Consider the following 16,539-nt stretch of genomic DNA (forward strand, 5'->3'; position numbering starts at 1 on the left):
GGCACCCGCACCCACAATGGCGCTGAAACGCATCAACAAGGTGAGGAGCCGCCGGGCCGGGCGAGGGGCTGCGGCTTTGTCTCGGCCCGGGGGGGGCAGGCGCCGATGTCTCTGCGGTGTCTCCCAAACGCCAGGGCCCGACCGGGGTGTTGGCAGCAATTCCCCATGGCCGGTGCCTCATTGAGGCCACGGCATCTTCCCCCCAACCTGTTTGGGTCCCATTTTACATGGTGGGGCCGTTTCCTGCAGGCTCTGGCTTTTTGTGGCCGGTAGGGCCTGTCCCCCGCGCGACTCGCCCTTCGCTTCTGGCCTGTAACTTCTTTCCCGCATTGTAAGATGGCGGCGGGTTCGCCCCGTTCAGGCTCTTTCCGGGATCTCTGGCTTTCTGCAATAACATGACACGCACACACAACGTGCACACGCGCGCCTGGCCACTGTGGCACAGCAGCTGCGGTACCCAGGCACTGCTGGCTGTCCCGCTCCCCCCATAGCCCCACTCTGGCCTGGCCCGTGTGCCTCGCCTTGGAGGAGCCTGTGCTGCCTTCACAAGGGGCGGAAGTGTTTGTGTGCAGGACGGAGGATGGCGTTGCTCAATCCAGCTGGGTGGAGTGATATATGTGTGTGTATAAATATTTTTTTAACAGCTAACGTGGAAAAAAAACGTCATAGGGCCAAATGTTTAAATCGCTTCCAGAGAAGAAGTGGCACAGGGAGATTTAGGGAGCTCTGTGATCCTCTCCTGTTTCAGGGATGTTCTTGTGAAGTGCAGCAACTAAATTCCCAAATGAGGTATCCCGTGATTGAAGCAGAGTGGTTTTGATGTGAAGTTGATTTTGATGAGCATCCATTTCAGGGTTTTAAAATATGCTCAATATTTGCAGGGGAGGGGGCAGAAATATTTGCTCTTCATCATTTTGACCCTGCCGAGAAGGTAGACAATCAGAGTATCCTGAAATATTCTGGAAACTTTTGCTTGGACACTTTCTCAAGTACTATAGTGCTGTCATTATTTGATGTTGCACATCCTGACAGTGGTGTCCTTATTTTAGTCAAACTAGTCAATCGATTCAAATGAAGCTTGTATCGTATAATTCGCATCTAATGTTGAATAAAGCCCTTGAAAATATAAAAGCTCTTAACATCACTGTAAGTAGAAAGTGTGGACTTGGATTACAGCTACAGTATTTAAATAATTTCAGAAAAACAATTCCTGGTGAATCTGCCATCAAAACTTGTTCCCCTTGCATTAGTGGATATTATTAAAACAGGCTAGGGGATTCCTTGGTGTGCTTTGTCATCAACTTGCAGTAAAATGCATCTGAAACTCAGGCATTTGTTCACAAGAATAATTTATGGTCAGGTCTGTGCCAAGGCAGGATCTCAAATGTATAGCGGATCTGATATTTAAAACATTTTTAAAAATAAATCAATTTTGTTTCAAAAAGTCTATGCAGACTGTAAGCTTTGTGGAGCAGGGGCTGTCAGCTACTCAGGTCAGTGTCTTGTTCTTGGTTGGTTTTTTCCACTACTGGAATCAGTTATACAATATCCAAGGCCAGTGTTTAGGACTTTTAGTTTTGGGATAAGTAGACTTAAGTTATGAGGTATACCTGTAAAGTGATGTTTCATTCACATTTTTTACTTCTGTTTTTAAGCATTCTCTATCTCTAGAAAGTTACTGTTTATAGCAGGGCTGTTGTGCTGCTTGGGCTTTTGTTGGGCTGCCACATCCGTTGCTCTGACTGCAACACAGCCGGAGTCCCTGGGTTCCCCCTCCTGTCTCCAGCTCCTGCTTCCTATCTCGGCCCCAGGGGGTGGGGCAGTGCAGTTTGGCTTGGGGAGCTGAGGGTGAACCTGGCACCCTGTGAATGTACAGTGCAGCTGTGGGAGGGTTCACCCGAGCAGGTGCACTGGGGAGGGATGGGGGGAAACATCTATGTAGCATGTGACCCAGGGGACCTGTGGTTGACTTGTGCGGCCCCCAGTACCTTAGAAGTTGGTCAGCCCTTGTTTATAAGCATCCAATTATCCAGATACTAAGACTTCACACTGCTTTTACCAAAAGCAGTGCTTGCCAATACAAATGGCTCAGGTTTGACAATAAAGTCTAGCAAAAAGAGTTTCTTAATGAGAATGATGTGTTGTGTTGTTGGAAAAGTGGAATCTCCAGACCTTGGAACTCAGTGCTTCCTTATACCCTTCTTGGCACTAATCCAGGCCTGTATAAAGTGAGTTAAGACCTTAGTTTGCTATGATGACTCCATCTAGTCTGATTTGCAGTCTTTGGAAATTTTATGTGCCAAGACTAAAGTTCACTTTCTGCAGCAGGTGACATGCAAGATGCACAAAGCAGAGGCATTTTCATTCATGCTTGATTTGGTTGGGTTGACTTGTGGTCCACAAGTGTGTTTTGATACAGAGTGAAACGAAACATTTAACTTGGGTGTCCGCAGATGCCCGAAACCCTGATTTCACCATCTTTTTTTTTTAAATGTAGAAATTTAAAATGACTGTTTCAGGATAAGACATTTCATTATCTATAAAAGTTCTGTTGCCTCTGATTTTGATTTGGCACTTCTGCTAACGGTTACATTTTCATACTATAAAATGTTTTGAATTTTGCAGTTCTAGGTCACTGTTAAGATATCATAAGGTCACTGAGGCCAGGTCTTCAGTTAAAGACTCTTTGCATAGCCATGGTGGTGGGGGGGAGTGAAGATGTATGACCAACATGCCAGCATAACTGCCATCTATGCTGGTAAAAGTTAACTTCTGTTGGAATAAATTTGGTTTGCAAGTGGTGGCTTCAAATTGAGGTGCGTTTCTGGAAGCATAGTATCATCAAACTGAATATTCAATTTTGATGTTAATTATTTTTCTTTTAAATATGGGATTATATGACCAAAATAATGGCTTATGATATTTGGGAAGAGATGGAAAATGTATAAATGTTAATGGATTTTTTTAATAATAAAAAAAAATAAGTCCTGTTCAATTTCAGAGTACTTGAGCATTTGTTTATGGGACTATATTCCTCTGTGAAACGCATGTTGTGAATCTACCCAGAAAATGGGATAGGTCAGTGGGAACTTGTCTAAAATAGATGTTGTTTTTAATAATGACCACTTCTAAAATTAATAGATTTAAAAACTGGCCTGTTTGGTCCCATCACAGATTTACGTTATGTGCCAGAATTTTTTCTTTGTTCATTCTTGTGACTCCGCCATCACAAAAATAGCAAGAAATTGGTGCTCTCCAAATATAGAGGGTGAAATGCAGTCTTAGACTTGAGATGCTTGCTGTTAAGTTGGATTATATTTTATTGCATTTGAATTTTACTTAAATAGATGTTTTATAATACTAAGTTACATTTTTAAAAAAATAAAACTGAGGGCTCTTTTAACTAGATAGTAAAGGAGTATTATGTTTGTCACAGGCTAACAGTCTGATTAAATGGTTTTTGTAGGTGTTTATGGTTGAGGTTTTTTGTTTTGTTTTTTTTGTTGTAAGAACAGCTTCCAAAGTGATTTTCGTGGATTGTTCCCTTCCAACTTAAACGTGCTGAGTATAAGTGCTTGGTTATAATTTGTTTATCTATTTTATTCAACTTTCTGGGTGCAAACCTTGCCTTCAAATCTAAATCTTCCCTTCGTTTCCTGCAGCTGCTATGGCTCTAATCTCTCTAGACCACACTGCTTTTTGGCTGTTCCCTGGTGTGTAACTCAGTATTGTTTCTAGTTCAGTTTGCCCCCAAAACTATCTAGTACTGCATAGAGTGTAGTAGTGCACAGAATACTTATTTTTTAGTTGGTTAGAGAGTATTCAAAAGCCATCAGACAAACCTCAGATATCATTGGTGGGAGATCTGCACCAGTAACTTAAAACCACAGTGCTTGGAGAGTACTGGTGGTCTGTATGCTTTGATTTGCTCTAGTACATGTTCTGACATGTCAGCACAGACCCTTCTTTTCTTTAGTAATCAAATATAACATTTGTTTTCTGCTAAAAGACATTTTACAGAAACCTAGCTCTTTTTCTGCATATTTGCTCTTTATTTTGCTGTGTCACTCTGGCTGTCTGATGATGTCAGCCTCTGCTTATACAGTTTCCCACAAGTACCTTTTCCAAGGCATTTCTGGGTTGTTTTTTGGGGTTTTTTGTTTTTTCTCTTTCTAGGCTGTCTTAAACCAGCCTTCCAGAATTAGTTCTTAGATTTTTCTACCGTGTCTTTTCAAATCTTTAGTCAATATTCTGCCTACAAGGAAACTGACATAGCCAGTAGAGATTTTTTGTAATGCTCTTGGCCTGCTAAATCCATATTTTTATTACTATTTCTTTCAAATTTCCTTTCCTTGTTTTTTTCTTAATGTTTGATACTTACCTTACTTTGTACAGCTCCTGAGGTGCTGATCTGATTAGAACCTCTGCTTCTGGTATATGAAGTATTACATATAAGAATATTGTACTTGGATTCAGCTTCTCCTGTTTCTTGTACATGAAGCTAAGAAGAAACTAAGACTTTGGGAGGCATTTTGTATCATAACTTATTCTTGGTAGCTTAGTCACTTGTGTCTATGTATAACAAATACTTGAATTGCAATATGGGTATCTGCTGCTTTGGAATGCGTTTAAATTATGAGAATGCATGTGCTTTCCCTAGAAAAGTTTACACTTGGTATCTCTGGGAGCAACCATGTTGATGAAAAGTGTTTATAAAAGCATGTGTGGAAACTGTCTTAAACGACAGACAGGTACTCCTCACTTAACATTGTCCTCGTTAAAGTTCTTTCATTATTACATCACCGATCTGTTAGAGAACATATTTGTTTGAATTCGCGCAGTGTTTGGCTGCCGCCTGCTAGTAGGTAACTACTGTGATATAGTTGGATTCTCTTAACATCGTTTCATTTAAAATTGCATTTTCAAGAATGTAACTACTATGTAAAGCAAGGAGTAGCTGTATTGCCAATGTCAGTATCAGTTTTCAACTAGATGTCTGTCTCCAGAATAAGCTTCGCTTCTCATTATTCTGCTTAAGCAGAATATTATGAATTGAGACTAACGCTTTGATTTCTCTCATTACCTTAAGAGAATGAGGTGCAGTTCTCCTCAGACTAGCTGAGGTCTTGTTAGCTCAAAAGAAAACTCAAAGCAGTTTAACTGAAGATGTTTTCCATCTGAGTTAGTTTAGTTTACATAACTGGGGATCCTGGTTTTCTATGGCTAAAAATTCGCAAATTCTCTGATGAAACCCCCCAAAATCTGTGGTTAAAATGAAAGGGTCCTTCTTCCCTGGCCCCCCCCCCCGCCCTGCCAGAGGGGGACCTCTAGCTGCTAGGGACATGGGTCTGCAGCCCCCTGCCCCCAACAGAAGGCCGTGGCTGCTGCAGGGAGTGCCAAACCCCCCCCCCACCTGCTGCAGGCTTAGGCAGTGGGCGTGGGGGCTTCCCTGCTACTGCACACACTTTCAGAGGTCAGGCAGCTTTCCTGTGTGGCCCCATGCTGCCCTGTAGCACTGGGTTGCAGAAGCCCTGCTGGAGGGCAGCAGGGTAAGCAGCGCACCCCTGCCCTATGCACAGATCTGAGGAGCACAGGAGTGGTTGCAGCAGCAGAGAACCAGCACCCCTCCCCACCTCCCTGACAAGTTGCCTGTGGCCCTGTCACATTCCTGCAGGCTGCACATTGTGGCCCTGGGCCCCAGCCCCCCCATACCCCCTGGCTGGGCAGCAGCCCGAGCCCTGCCCAAATCCCTCCCTCCCTGTGGGGGCCTCAATTCCTGCCCCCCACTTACCTATGGGAGTTGCTGTCCAGGCTGGCTGGTAGCCAGTATACATGCACATGATGCCCCCTGCCTGACCACTGTCTTCTCACTCCCTCCCAGCCCCTTGCAGACTGGAACTCTGCCAGCCTGCGGAGAGCTCTTTGCAAAAGTACAAAATCCATGGGTTTCCCGACTAAATAGAGAAATCCGCAGTTTCTTCCTGTGAAGGGGAAAATCTGTGTGTTTTCTGTTTTTCCATGGGAAGCGAAAAACCTGGATTCCTGATGATAACTGATATGAGTTAGGTTGTAAATTCCAGTTTGACTACTCCCATTTTTTAATTAGGTTTCATATTTTTGTTTGGCTTGCCGTGTAGCTGATCCAGGAACAGGTTTAAACTAAGGGTGTCAAACATACAGATGGTGGAGGTGGGTCAGTGCTGCTCTGCCCCTTCTTCCCCAGTGGGTTAATGTTACCCTGCCCCTTCTTCCATCCCTCCTCCCCCAATTTTCAGTTTTCGATTGTAGTTTGGCATGCAAATCAGTGGCGAGTAGCATGAACACCCTGAGGTCTAGATTTAGCCTAACAGCTCATTTGAGTTTTGACACACTTTCTTTAACTAAACTGAAATAGGCCATTTTTAAATTGCAGTTTGTCTGTGTAGACCAGGGGTGGGCAAAATTTGGCCTGTGGGCTGGTTCCAGCCCACCAACTGACTGGATCTGGCCTGCATCTGCCTCCATGGCACTGTGGGCCTGAGCCCCATCCATGCCCAGCAGCTTGGGCCCTGACCAGCATGCACAGCTGCTGGTGGGGCTGTTCTTGGTGCTGCTCTGCTCCCCTTGCCTCCAGCAGGAGCCACCTGCCTGAAGCCACCATGGCCTTCTCTTGCTGCCCTGATCCAGTGGGGGAAGGAGGTGAGGGGAGCAGAGCGGCACCCAGCTGGCTGCAGAATTTGCATGCTGGCTGGAGCCCAGGCTGGTGGGGCTGTTTTGCTTCCCTCTCCTCCAGCTGCACTGTTCTGAGCAAGGGGCGAGCTTCAGCTGGGCAGCTCCTACCTCAGTGCCCAGGCTCCAGCTCTGGGCTGCAGGCTACCTGCTCTGACCACCCAGTGCGATAAGCAACCACCTGTAATCAGGTGGAGCAGCTGGAAGGTGGCTGGGAGCTAGACCTTGGGCAGGCACTGCTCTGCTGAAGCTTCTTCCATCGCCCTGCCTCTACACCCATCCACCCTCACAGGGTAGGGCATGCAGGGAGTGGATTGTGCCTCAGCTTGGGCCCTGGCCCCAAGCTGTCACTGCCCCACACCTAGCTCCATGATTGTGGCCTCACCTGCCTGTCCTGGTCCCGAACACTCCTCCCTGCCTGTGTACAAAGCTCCAGAGGGAGTTTGGGTGCATTGTTGCAGGGTGGGGGAAGGGGAGAGGGAACAGTACTGACCTGACCCATTACAGCTTATCAAAAGTCCCTGGGTGGCCCTTGGGCTCAAATAATTGCCCACCTCTGTTGTAGACAAAACCTTTGAGACTTCCTACATATAGGTAGTATGCTGGGCTTTGCTTATTTTCAGCTTGAATGCAAGTTTGGAAAATAACAGCTCTGAGTGGTGGTCTGCAGACATTTAAGAAGTTAAGAACAGTTATATAAAGAGTGGAACAAATGTGTGCTACTTTTACCGTATGTACTCAAATGCAAGATGACCTCCCAATAGTTGGATTCTATATTTGGCAAATTTATAAATTTGTAGTTATTTTCTAGGTATAGCATCTAAGTGTTTGAGGGTTGTCTTGAATCCATCCCCACCCCCTGCTGCAACAGGGAAAGCAGTGGCTGTGGAATGGAGTTGGTGGCCCCTTTTTGCCCTGTCCACTTGACCTTGCAGCTTTCCTGCTCCCCTTGCCATGTGCACCCCTCACCTCCAGCTTGCCACGGCTTCTGCTCTTCTCCCCAGTCTTTGCCTCTTCTCACCGCTACCTCCCCTTACTGTCAAATGCTGCTCCGGCTGCTTTGTCCTGGAGCACAGCACTTGTTGAAGCTGAGTCAATGCCTGGCCATGCAGCAGTGTCAACGCTGCTTGTTGGCCAGGCAGGCAATGCAACAGAGTACATTGCTGGTTGGTCAGGCAGGGCAAGGAATTTCCATGTGCTCTATGCTTTGGAAAGACCCAAGCCGAAGTGGGAGGAAAGGGAGTGGGCAGGGGAGCAGAAGCTGCAGGAGGGTTCTGTAGGTCTGACACTGGCTCCAACCTGGACTCAAGACCAGAGTCAGAGCCATAGCAGCTGCCTGCTTCCCTCTCTACTTCTTATGCAAGTATAAGACATGGGGCTTTTCCCTCAAAGCTGATTGGGGAAATTCCTAGTCTTCTATTCGAGTAAATATGGTCACATGTATGGATACTCTTCATGTGCATTAACTTCAGTGCCATAGCTATTTCTTCTTAACTTTATACCGAGTCCCTGCACAGACAAGCCCTGACAGAAGTATTGAATGTGCTATGTGCAACTGTGGAGTCAAAAATAGCATCATGGTGAACTTAAAGCAATTAAATTTTAGCTTACAGTTACAGTACTACATAGAAACAACCTCAACACCTGATTGTAGATCTGAATAACATTTTCATGTTAGCTGAGAAACTACAACTTCAATCCTTGTTTAATATTTAGCTTCTCAAATAGCAACAGATTTCTAGTTTTAATGCACTAAAATAGGAGGAATATCACCTAATACAGTTCCCAAGTTTGATTATTGTAGTGTTGTTATCAGGTTTTAAGAAACTATTCTTAATACGTTTTTGGTGCTAACAATTGAAATAAAATCTCAGTTCTAGTTGCATTGAAATGCTAAAGAAATTCCTATAATCACTGAAGATTGTATGTGTTGATCAGTTTTCTGTGCAGTTTATTTAATTTTGAACTAAAATATACTCTATTGGGAAAACAGATATTTTTGGTTTTTACATGCCTGCAGAGTTTTGTATATTACCAGTTTGTCATCAAAAGGACAATTCTGTAATGACTTGAGCAGCAGGCAGGAGTTTTGAAAATGAAGCTTTCTACCCATCACTTCTGTTCTTATGTAGGTGTGGAACTGCAGTTTGAAACACTAACTTCTTTTTGTTGCCTACCTTTTGTGTGTGTTTTCTGAACTCCTTGTCTCAGTATTATCTGAGGGACAGCAGTAGGACAGATGATAGAGAACAGCTAAATAGCAGGTGTTGAATGTGGAGCAGTAAGCCTCTTTATCCAGAAAGTGTATTTACTTCTTTCATAAGCTAAGAGGTCCTAGATAGGCCTCTGTAAGGTGCAGAGGCATCCACTTGCTTCAAACGACCTCCCATAGTCACTCTATTCAGTTTTTGTGGGCACCAGGTGAAAGTTGAGTAGTTAAAAGGGAACAACTCTGTACAACTCAGGATGTAGTCTGGCCTTCAGGATTTTGTTAGAAACATGGAGAAGACTATAGGGGTGTTATTGAAAGTGGGTAAACAGCATGAAGCCACACTAAAAATTGAGTACCTCAAGTTTTCTGAGATAAGTGATGGCTTTATTTTTGTGCTATCACTTTAACACTGGTTAACCAATGTGAAAACCTGCTTCAAGAGTTGTTTCAGGTGTTTAATTTTTGTTCCAGACTAGTTAAACGGTATTTTTGTTATACTGTTATCCTGTTGCTCTTTGAAGACCATGGAAATAAAAGAAACTAAGTAGGCAGGGCAGATAATAAAATTGAAAGCACTAGGTGCTTCTGCTTGTATAGTTATGCAAATGTACTTTTGTGTTTATACTAAAATCTTTTTTCCTATTCCTTTCTTGCAAGCTGGATTTCAAAATATGTGAGATTTGGTTCTAAGAAAACTACACTAACTCAAGTTTAAAATAATATCTAATAAGCTCTTACGTCGTAATATTTCTAAGCGTTGGTTATTTACTAAGTAATATAATTACTTGAAGTTCTTAAAATGGTTCTTCTTCAGGTAAGGTTGACCTTGTCACTAGACAGTGATTCTTGTTGAAGCTTGTGTGTCTTGATCAGTAGTTGGCTCTCTTTGACATTTCTGTGGGGTTTTTGTGATAATATTTTATATTGTTAGGTAGAATAAAGAGGGTTAAATTCATCTAATGTTAAAAATGGGGAGAAAAAAACCCTCTCTCTGATTCAGTAATATAAAATTGTCCTTGTAGCAGGGGTTAGTTTTACAGAACTGGCCATGTTTCACAGCAAAAGTGTAACAGTAAAATATCTTTATGTAAGTCCTCTTTGAGGATTAAGGTGGAGTTTACCTTTTCTTTTCGCTGTTTTTTGGTGTATAATGGAGGGCAGAGGGTTTTTAGAAACTTTTTTCTTTATCTCTTTAGGAAGTTCAGCGTAGACCAGTAGTACATAATCTTTTGGCCCCACACACCGAATTAGTGGCATGGGGCTGGTTCACGGGTGAGATCCAGCCCCATATGGCACAATCAGACCCCACATCATTGTGGGAGGCTTGTGCCACGCCTGCCCAGCCCTTTGTGTTGGAATCAGGCCCTGGGGGCCTGCTTTGGGCTTGGGCATTCAGCAATGGTCCAGAGTCCAATTTAGTGTGTAAGGCCACATTATCCATCCTGCAGGGCTCCCCAGAGGTCTGTGAATTTGGCAGAAGGGGAGAATATCACCATTCTCCAGTCCCCAACATTTTGGACCCATGGGGGATCCCTGTACACAGGATGACACAACACTGGGGATTGGATCTGGCCTACAGGCCTGGGGGGGAAGCAGAGGGGTTGACCACCCTGGCTTAGACTATATGATAGATACTTTGTAAAAAAGATGACTTCTTTGCTTCTTTAAAAGTAGTTGAATCTAGTGCTAATGTTTTTGGTATATTTTGGTGAGATTTAAGTGTAGAAAAAGACTTGCTGCTGGAAAATTAGTCACGTGGAGTAGCTTAAGAGCTAAGACTGAAAACTGAGTAAAGATTGAGGAAACTGTTTTTAGTCAGACCACTTAAATAATTATTTTATTAACAGGAAACATTTTGAATAAAACAAGCTTGTTGAAGAGTACTCAGGGCCTTCATTTGATGTGTTACATCTCAGGTTGCAAATAGATGGCACCTGACATCTCACTCGCATAAACATTTTTATGGCAGAACAAATGTTGAACTAATAGACGTTGCTACCCTGTGCTACACCACATCAGAGGAAAATTAATGGTACAACAAAAGGTAGTAATAGACCCTGCTGCTTTATTGCAGCAGATGTCTATTACCTCTTTGGTGGGAGACTAGAGCAGCCTGAGCTGTTCATACTCACCAGCCACCCCAGGCAGGTACTCTGGGGGCTTGAGGAACTCTCACCTGTCTGCTTTCCATACAGCTTAGGTAATCTGAGGTGCTTCTCCTTAAGCAAGGAAGTCAGTGTTCCCTACTGTTGGGTGAGTCTGGCTGAACAGAGAAAAGGTCTTTCCTGCTCAGCCCTACCTGCTCCCAAGTGATTGCAGGAGACAGATCTGGATGAGGATGAAGAGTCCTGCTTTTCCCACTCCTGTCCTCTGTGATTGTGGAGATCAGCTCTGGCTGAACATGAAAAGTGGGGAGATTACATTGCCCCTTGTCCTGCACCCTCAAGGGTGGGGCATGGGGTGACTTGTGTTCTGCTAAATGAAGCTGATTGGCTACCGCAACACATCATGTGCTGCTGATCTGCTTCAATAGGTGATGTCTGTTTCTAGCCAAAGTGAACCCTTGCTGATTAGTTATCAAAAAAGTTACAATTTTTGTGCTTGGTTTTAAAAAAAGGTCACCTTTACATGTCACAAAACAGCAAAAAGGGGGGGAAAAAACAAGTTTAAATGTCATTTTTCAACTCACGGGGGTCCAAGAATTTTTAAAGGCTTGTTTCAGGATGAGTTGTTCATAAAAAAGTGAATTACTATGCCAGATGTGTTGGGTAGCAAAGGTTCAGACTCTAAATTAATCTATTTTAAAGTTTTCCTTTCTACCTTTTGAGAAATCACACAGTGGGACTCCTATCATGCAAAATCTAGAGGGGTGCTTCTAGCTATTCCTAGGAAAATTTGCTTCAGATAGACTTTGATAGACTAACCAGTGCCTGAATCACTGCCTACGGTTGGTAAAACCTTGTTAGGATTAAGTTTCATGAAGATGATCATACCTGATATCCTTCAGCCCTGGAACCCTGTAATTTTCTCTTGGCCGTTGTGGTACCATACTTTGGAGTTATGCCCCCCACCAAAGAAGAAAAAAATAAAATACAAACATTGAAACTGAACCAATTCTTTTTGATCCTGAATGGTCTTCTGCAGCAGTAGTTTTCAACCATTTCACTTGCAGACCCCTACAAATTTTCAAATGGAGGTGCAGACACCTTTGAATTGTAAGTGTGGGTATTTGTATACCTTTGATCATAGTCATCTTTTGTGGGTTCCTTAGCTATGTGAGACCTCAGGGGTCTGTGGACCAGGGGTTGAAAACTGCTGCTCTATGCTCTTGGAAACTGCCACAAAGCACCTGGGCAGAGCTTTATTCCTCTGTGTCTGTTTCCCTTCTCCCCTGCTCTGTCCCACAGTCTACTATGACTGATCCACAACAGGTAATTATGCAGCTACCAGTTATGTGATCAAGTGTTGGAGGTTTGATGCAGTTCTATAGCTTCCAACCCCTCTGATTGCCCCATATAGAGACCAAAATAATTCCCTGTATTGGAGTTAATTTTTGTTGTGTTTAACATGGAAATGTGTGCCAGAAAACCTCTATGTTATAGTATTATGGTTGCAGAGTTAAGGAATTTAAATGTAAGAAGCATTAGGATTATGGTGCTAAAGGTGGACCTTCTCTTTTTTGATCATTCAGTCATATCTTAGTTTTTACACTGCCCATATCTTGCACTAAATACAGATTTGTGAATTTTCTTTCAAGTTTATTGATGGTCTTTATTACTTAAGTTCATTAATGTTTGCTAATCTTCTACACCTTGTGACGTGTAATTCTTCCATTTCATGGTTAGGTAATTGAGACAAGTGATTTTGTTCATCTTTAACTTGAGATACCACAGGGCTTGGTTTTTGAATGCTTTGAAGTATTTTATACCATGTCTAAGTTCACAGCCCACTTACACTTTTTCACATTTCGTTTTGTGTGTTGGGCTGGATATAGCCCGTGGGCCATAGGTTGCTGACCTCATTTACAGAGAACAGTCTCTTTTAATGCACTGTATTGTATAGTGAATGACACAGTTCTATCAGAAAAAATGTGGTCCTGTAAATAAGTACGCTGAATTACAGTTGTACATAGGATGTTTTAAGTAAGGTAGCATAAGAAGAGGAGACTGGATAGGCACCTGGCTGGGGTCTTACGACCCCTGCCACTCCCAGTGCTCCTTTCTGCCCATGGCAGGGGGTTGGACTAGATGATCTATCTAGGTCCCTTCTGACTCATTGATTCTATGATTCTAAGAAACAAGGGTAACACTTATGAAATAAAGTGCTTAAGTTTTTTTTATGTAGATTTTTAAATGTAATGTAACCTTTCTGATCAGGGCTAGTGAACATTGTAACAAGACCACATTGTTACAGACTGTCCAGATGTACAGTTCGTGCCCTGATGAGGTTAACCTTTAAATCAGTGGTTCTCAACTTTTTAGACACAAATGCCCCTCCTTAACTTTTCTGAATTTAGTGGCACCCCATTTAAAAACTATTTATTATAGCACATAAAAAAATAACATGACTGGAAACAGTATTTGAACAAACTGGAAAAAGTATACATGAATAATTATAATATTATAATTGGTGCCCCAGTTCACCATCACTGGCCTTGTATAGACGTTCAGATTCTCTTGGGAGTCACTGCTGACTCAGATGTTTTTGGGTTTTAAATGTCAAGTTTTTCATGTGCTCTAAAGCAGAGGTTCTCAGGGTGCTATGAGATCCCTCTAAGGTTGCTGCAGCCCACAGCTCCTGTGTGAGAAGGTAATCTTCCCCATGTCCAACATGCTGTGTCCACCCCAGCCTCCTGTGGACAAACAACACTTGCCATTGCTCCTTTGGGGACCAGCACTGTTACTGGCTTCTGCTGCCTGCCCCCCACACTGAGCAATGCACTCCACTTCCATCAGGAAGGCAGATGTGTGGGTCAGAGCCATGCTTTTCCCTTTGGCTTGTCCCCACACCTCCAACCATGCTCTCAGGGCTGGCAGGAAGGGCCCTAGGCATACATGGCCCTGGTTGCTAGCATACAAGACCCAGAGAAGCAGCCTCAGGGCTTGCCCTCATCTCCTTGAGTATGGATGAGGGGCAGGGAAAGTGTGGATGGTAGAAAGAGTGGGGCAAGGCAGGGTATGGTTCTGGTGCCACTGTCCTCACTTAGCACCAGCAAGTGGTTCTCAACTTTTTAATCTTCCGTTCACCTCTTCTTATCTCTTCTGAGTTTATATTGTAGGTTTGTGCTTCCTAGCTGAGTTGCTGATAAACGGGAAAAAAAAATGTAGTAGTAAAGGCTGAAAAGGCTACAAGCCACTAGTTTATAGTATAGTGGGAGTACAGTCCATTGTTCAAAATTACATATGATGGAAATTTAAATAAAGATATGTATTTGAATTACCACACTTTCTCACATACTGGATGTAGTTTTCCCCAAAATCAGCCCCCCCCTCTGCTCCCAAAATTGGGGTGTGCATTTTGAGCATGGAAGCTGTTTCTTTTTTTGGAAAAGCAGCACTCCTGGAAATACTGGATGCCTTAAAGTTGCCAAGATGGCTGCTGCTTGTGTCTGCTTAGCAAACTGAAGGGGTGGAGTCTTGTATTAACTTTCTCACAGTTCTAGCTATTGGCTGAGCACTGTAGCTTATGCCAGAAGCAGCAAGTGAACTGTATGATAGTATTTTGATAAGGCTTGTGATGTGGAACTGACATTTTAGGTGTAGGGATTTATTAAGAACTACTTGTAATAAAGAAGTAATAGTCTTGCTACTTGCCCTTGGGTATGTTCTGAAGCCTAACCTCTTAAAAACATATAGAGCGTCTGGGAAGTATGGCAAAGATTTTAGAGTTATATCTTTCATTGAACCAGTTATGTAACTGTGATGGAGTTAGACAAGTTTTCAAATGCAAGTCATTATTCCTCACGTAACGCAGGAGGGAAGTCTGTCACACCAGGAAGTTCATGCTGCCACATGGACTTGTGTTTCCAGCAGCACTTGCTCTGTCTCACAGTGGGCCATTACCTTTGAAAAATCTTTTTCTACATTCTGCCTTGCAAAAACAAACCAGGTGTATGTTTTATTTAAGGGTGTGTTTTATATGCAAGAAAATACAGTATGTGTCAAGACTTTGAGAAAAGTCTCTTGTTCCCTGTACAAAAATGATTACTGTCCTGACTGTCTTAACAGCAGGTGGGTTCTCCACTCTTTCAGTTGTGCTGTAATTTTCATACTTCTTTACTGAAATTAATTCTAGCTTAATTGCTGTGGTGTGTGTTGCAGCTCACAGGACTCTGACTAGGAGTAGTAGGGTGTAACTGATGCTTAAAATGCTTTTAATCTTCAAGGTGTTCTTCAGGGCTAAGGGAAGTAGCAGGCGCAGCAATGATTAAAAACTGCAGGGTGTGAAATTGGAGAAGAGATTCCCATGTGTAGGAGACAATTAATAGAAGAAAAGAAACCTGATTAATGGGAAATCAAGACCTATCAAAAGGGAGGAGAGTGTCATTATCACCTGTAGGGTAAAAGCAGAATTTCAGGAATCAAGTAAATTATAGTATGCTATAAATTCAATACCAATCTTCAGTCCTTGGTTCCTTGTGTTCAGCCAGTTTATGAATATTTGTTTCCCAGCTTACCTTTTGAAGGTATTTTGTAAATTTCCCTTGAGCCCAAGCAGGTCTTGCATTTGTAAGCTTGTCTAATGTATTTAGACAACTAGACAGTCCACTAAAAAGTATTACCCACAAAAAAAACTTGCCTCATAGTTCCTGGACTGTCATAGTTATGTCAGCCCAGCATCCTGGATTAAACTTTCAGCATCTTGTGTGACTAATCTTCACCAGAAAAGTAGAGTTTGGGGCATAGAGGCTATGATGTCCACAAAGCTACATCAGCAGTCATGAACGATATGTGCTCCTGGAGGCAGCGGGAGCATGGCATCAGTAAGCGGGTGCTCCCGCAGATGCTGCCAGCAGTGGCGGAGGGTGTAGGCGGTGCCTTTTTGTAGGAGGTGCACTGTCATGCTCAGGGGTGCTCGTGTATCCCCCTACACATCGCCCCTGCCAGCAGTCTGTCAGAGCCAAAGAACTAGAGTCCTGTATCCCTATGCTTTTAAACACGAGACTTGCCCTTCTCTTGTTATAATAATTTGAATTCTGTGTCCTGCTTATTCTTCATCTATTTCTTGCTCTAGATCTGAGATCTCTGCATATGATTGCTCCTTAGAACTAACATTCGGGAAGTCACTTGTTAAAAAACCATCGATACATATGACAGGGAAGGGCAAATATTAGAGCTAAGGCAGCTGGTCACTCTGAGGAGGAAATTTCTCTAGAGGTGCACAGATGCATCAGTTCATGTCGTACTGGTACCGATCAAAAGCAAAATTGACATTATCAGCAGTCAGCTTTTTTTGGCTGATGTGACTGATAATGTCGCTGATTAAATGCTGTGTGCATGCATGCAGCCTGGCAGGTTGGAGAGCAGAGTCTGGCTGGTAAGTCTGGGAAGAAGAAGAGGGAAGGGGTTGGGGGGCAGATCAGGGCCCGTGCCGGGGGGGGGGGGGGGGGGGGGGGGGGG

General features: G+C 43.3%; 1 protein-coding gene across 1 annotated transcript in view; it reads left to right on the forward strand.

The window, feature by feature from the left end:
• The first annotated feature begins 6 nt into the window (after positions 1 to 6).
• Positions 7 to 16,539, forward strand: part of UBE2D3 (ubiquitin conjugating enzyme E2 D3) — a 53,877-nt gene continuing 37,344 nt past the window's right edge. The window contains exon 1 of the mRNA XM_019526171.1: positions 7 to 40. Coding sequence (XP_019381716.1) covers positions 17 to 40 — 24 coding nt within the window. The 5' untranslated portion in view covers positions 7 to 16. The remainder of the gene's footprint in view (positions 41 to 16,539) is intronic.

Source organism: Gavialis gangeticus, unplaced genomic scaffold, assembly GCF_001723915.1.
Source record: "Gavialis gangeticus isolate Ggan-Ray unplaced genomic scaffold, GavGan_comp1, whole genome shotgun sequence".
Lineage (NCBI taxonomy): Eukaryota > Metazoa > Chordata > Crocodylia > Gavialidae > Gavialis > Gavialis gangeticus.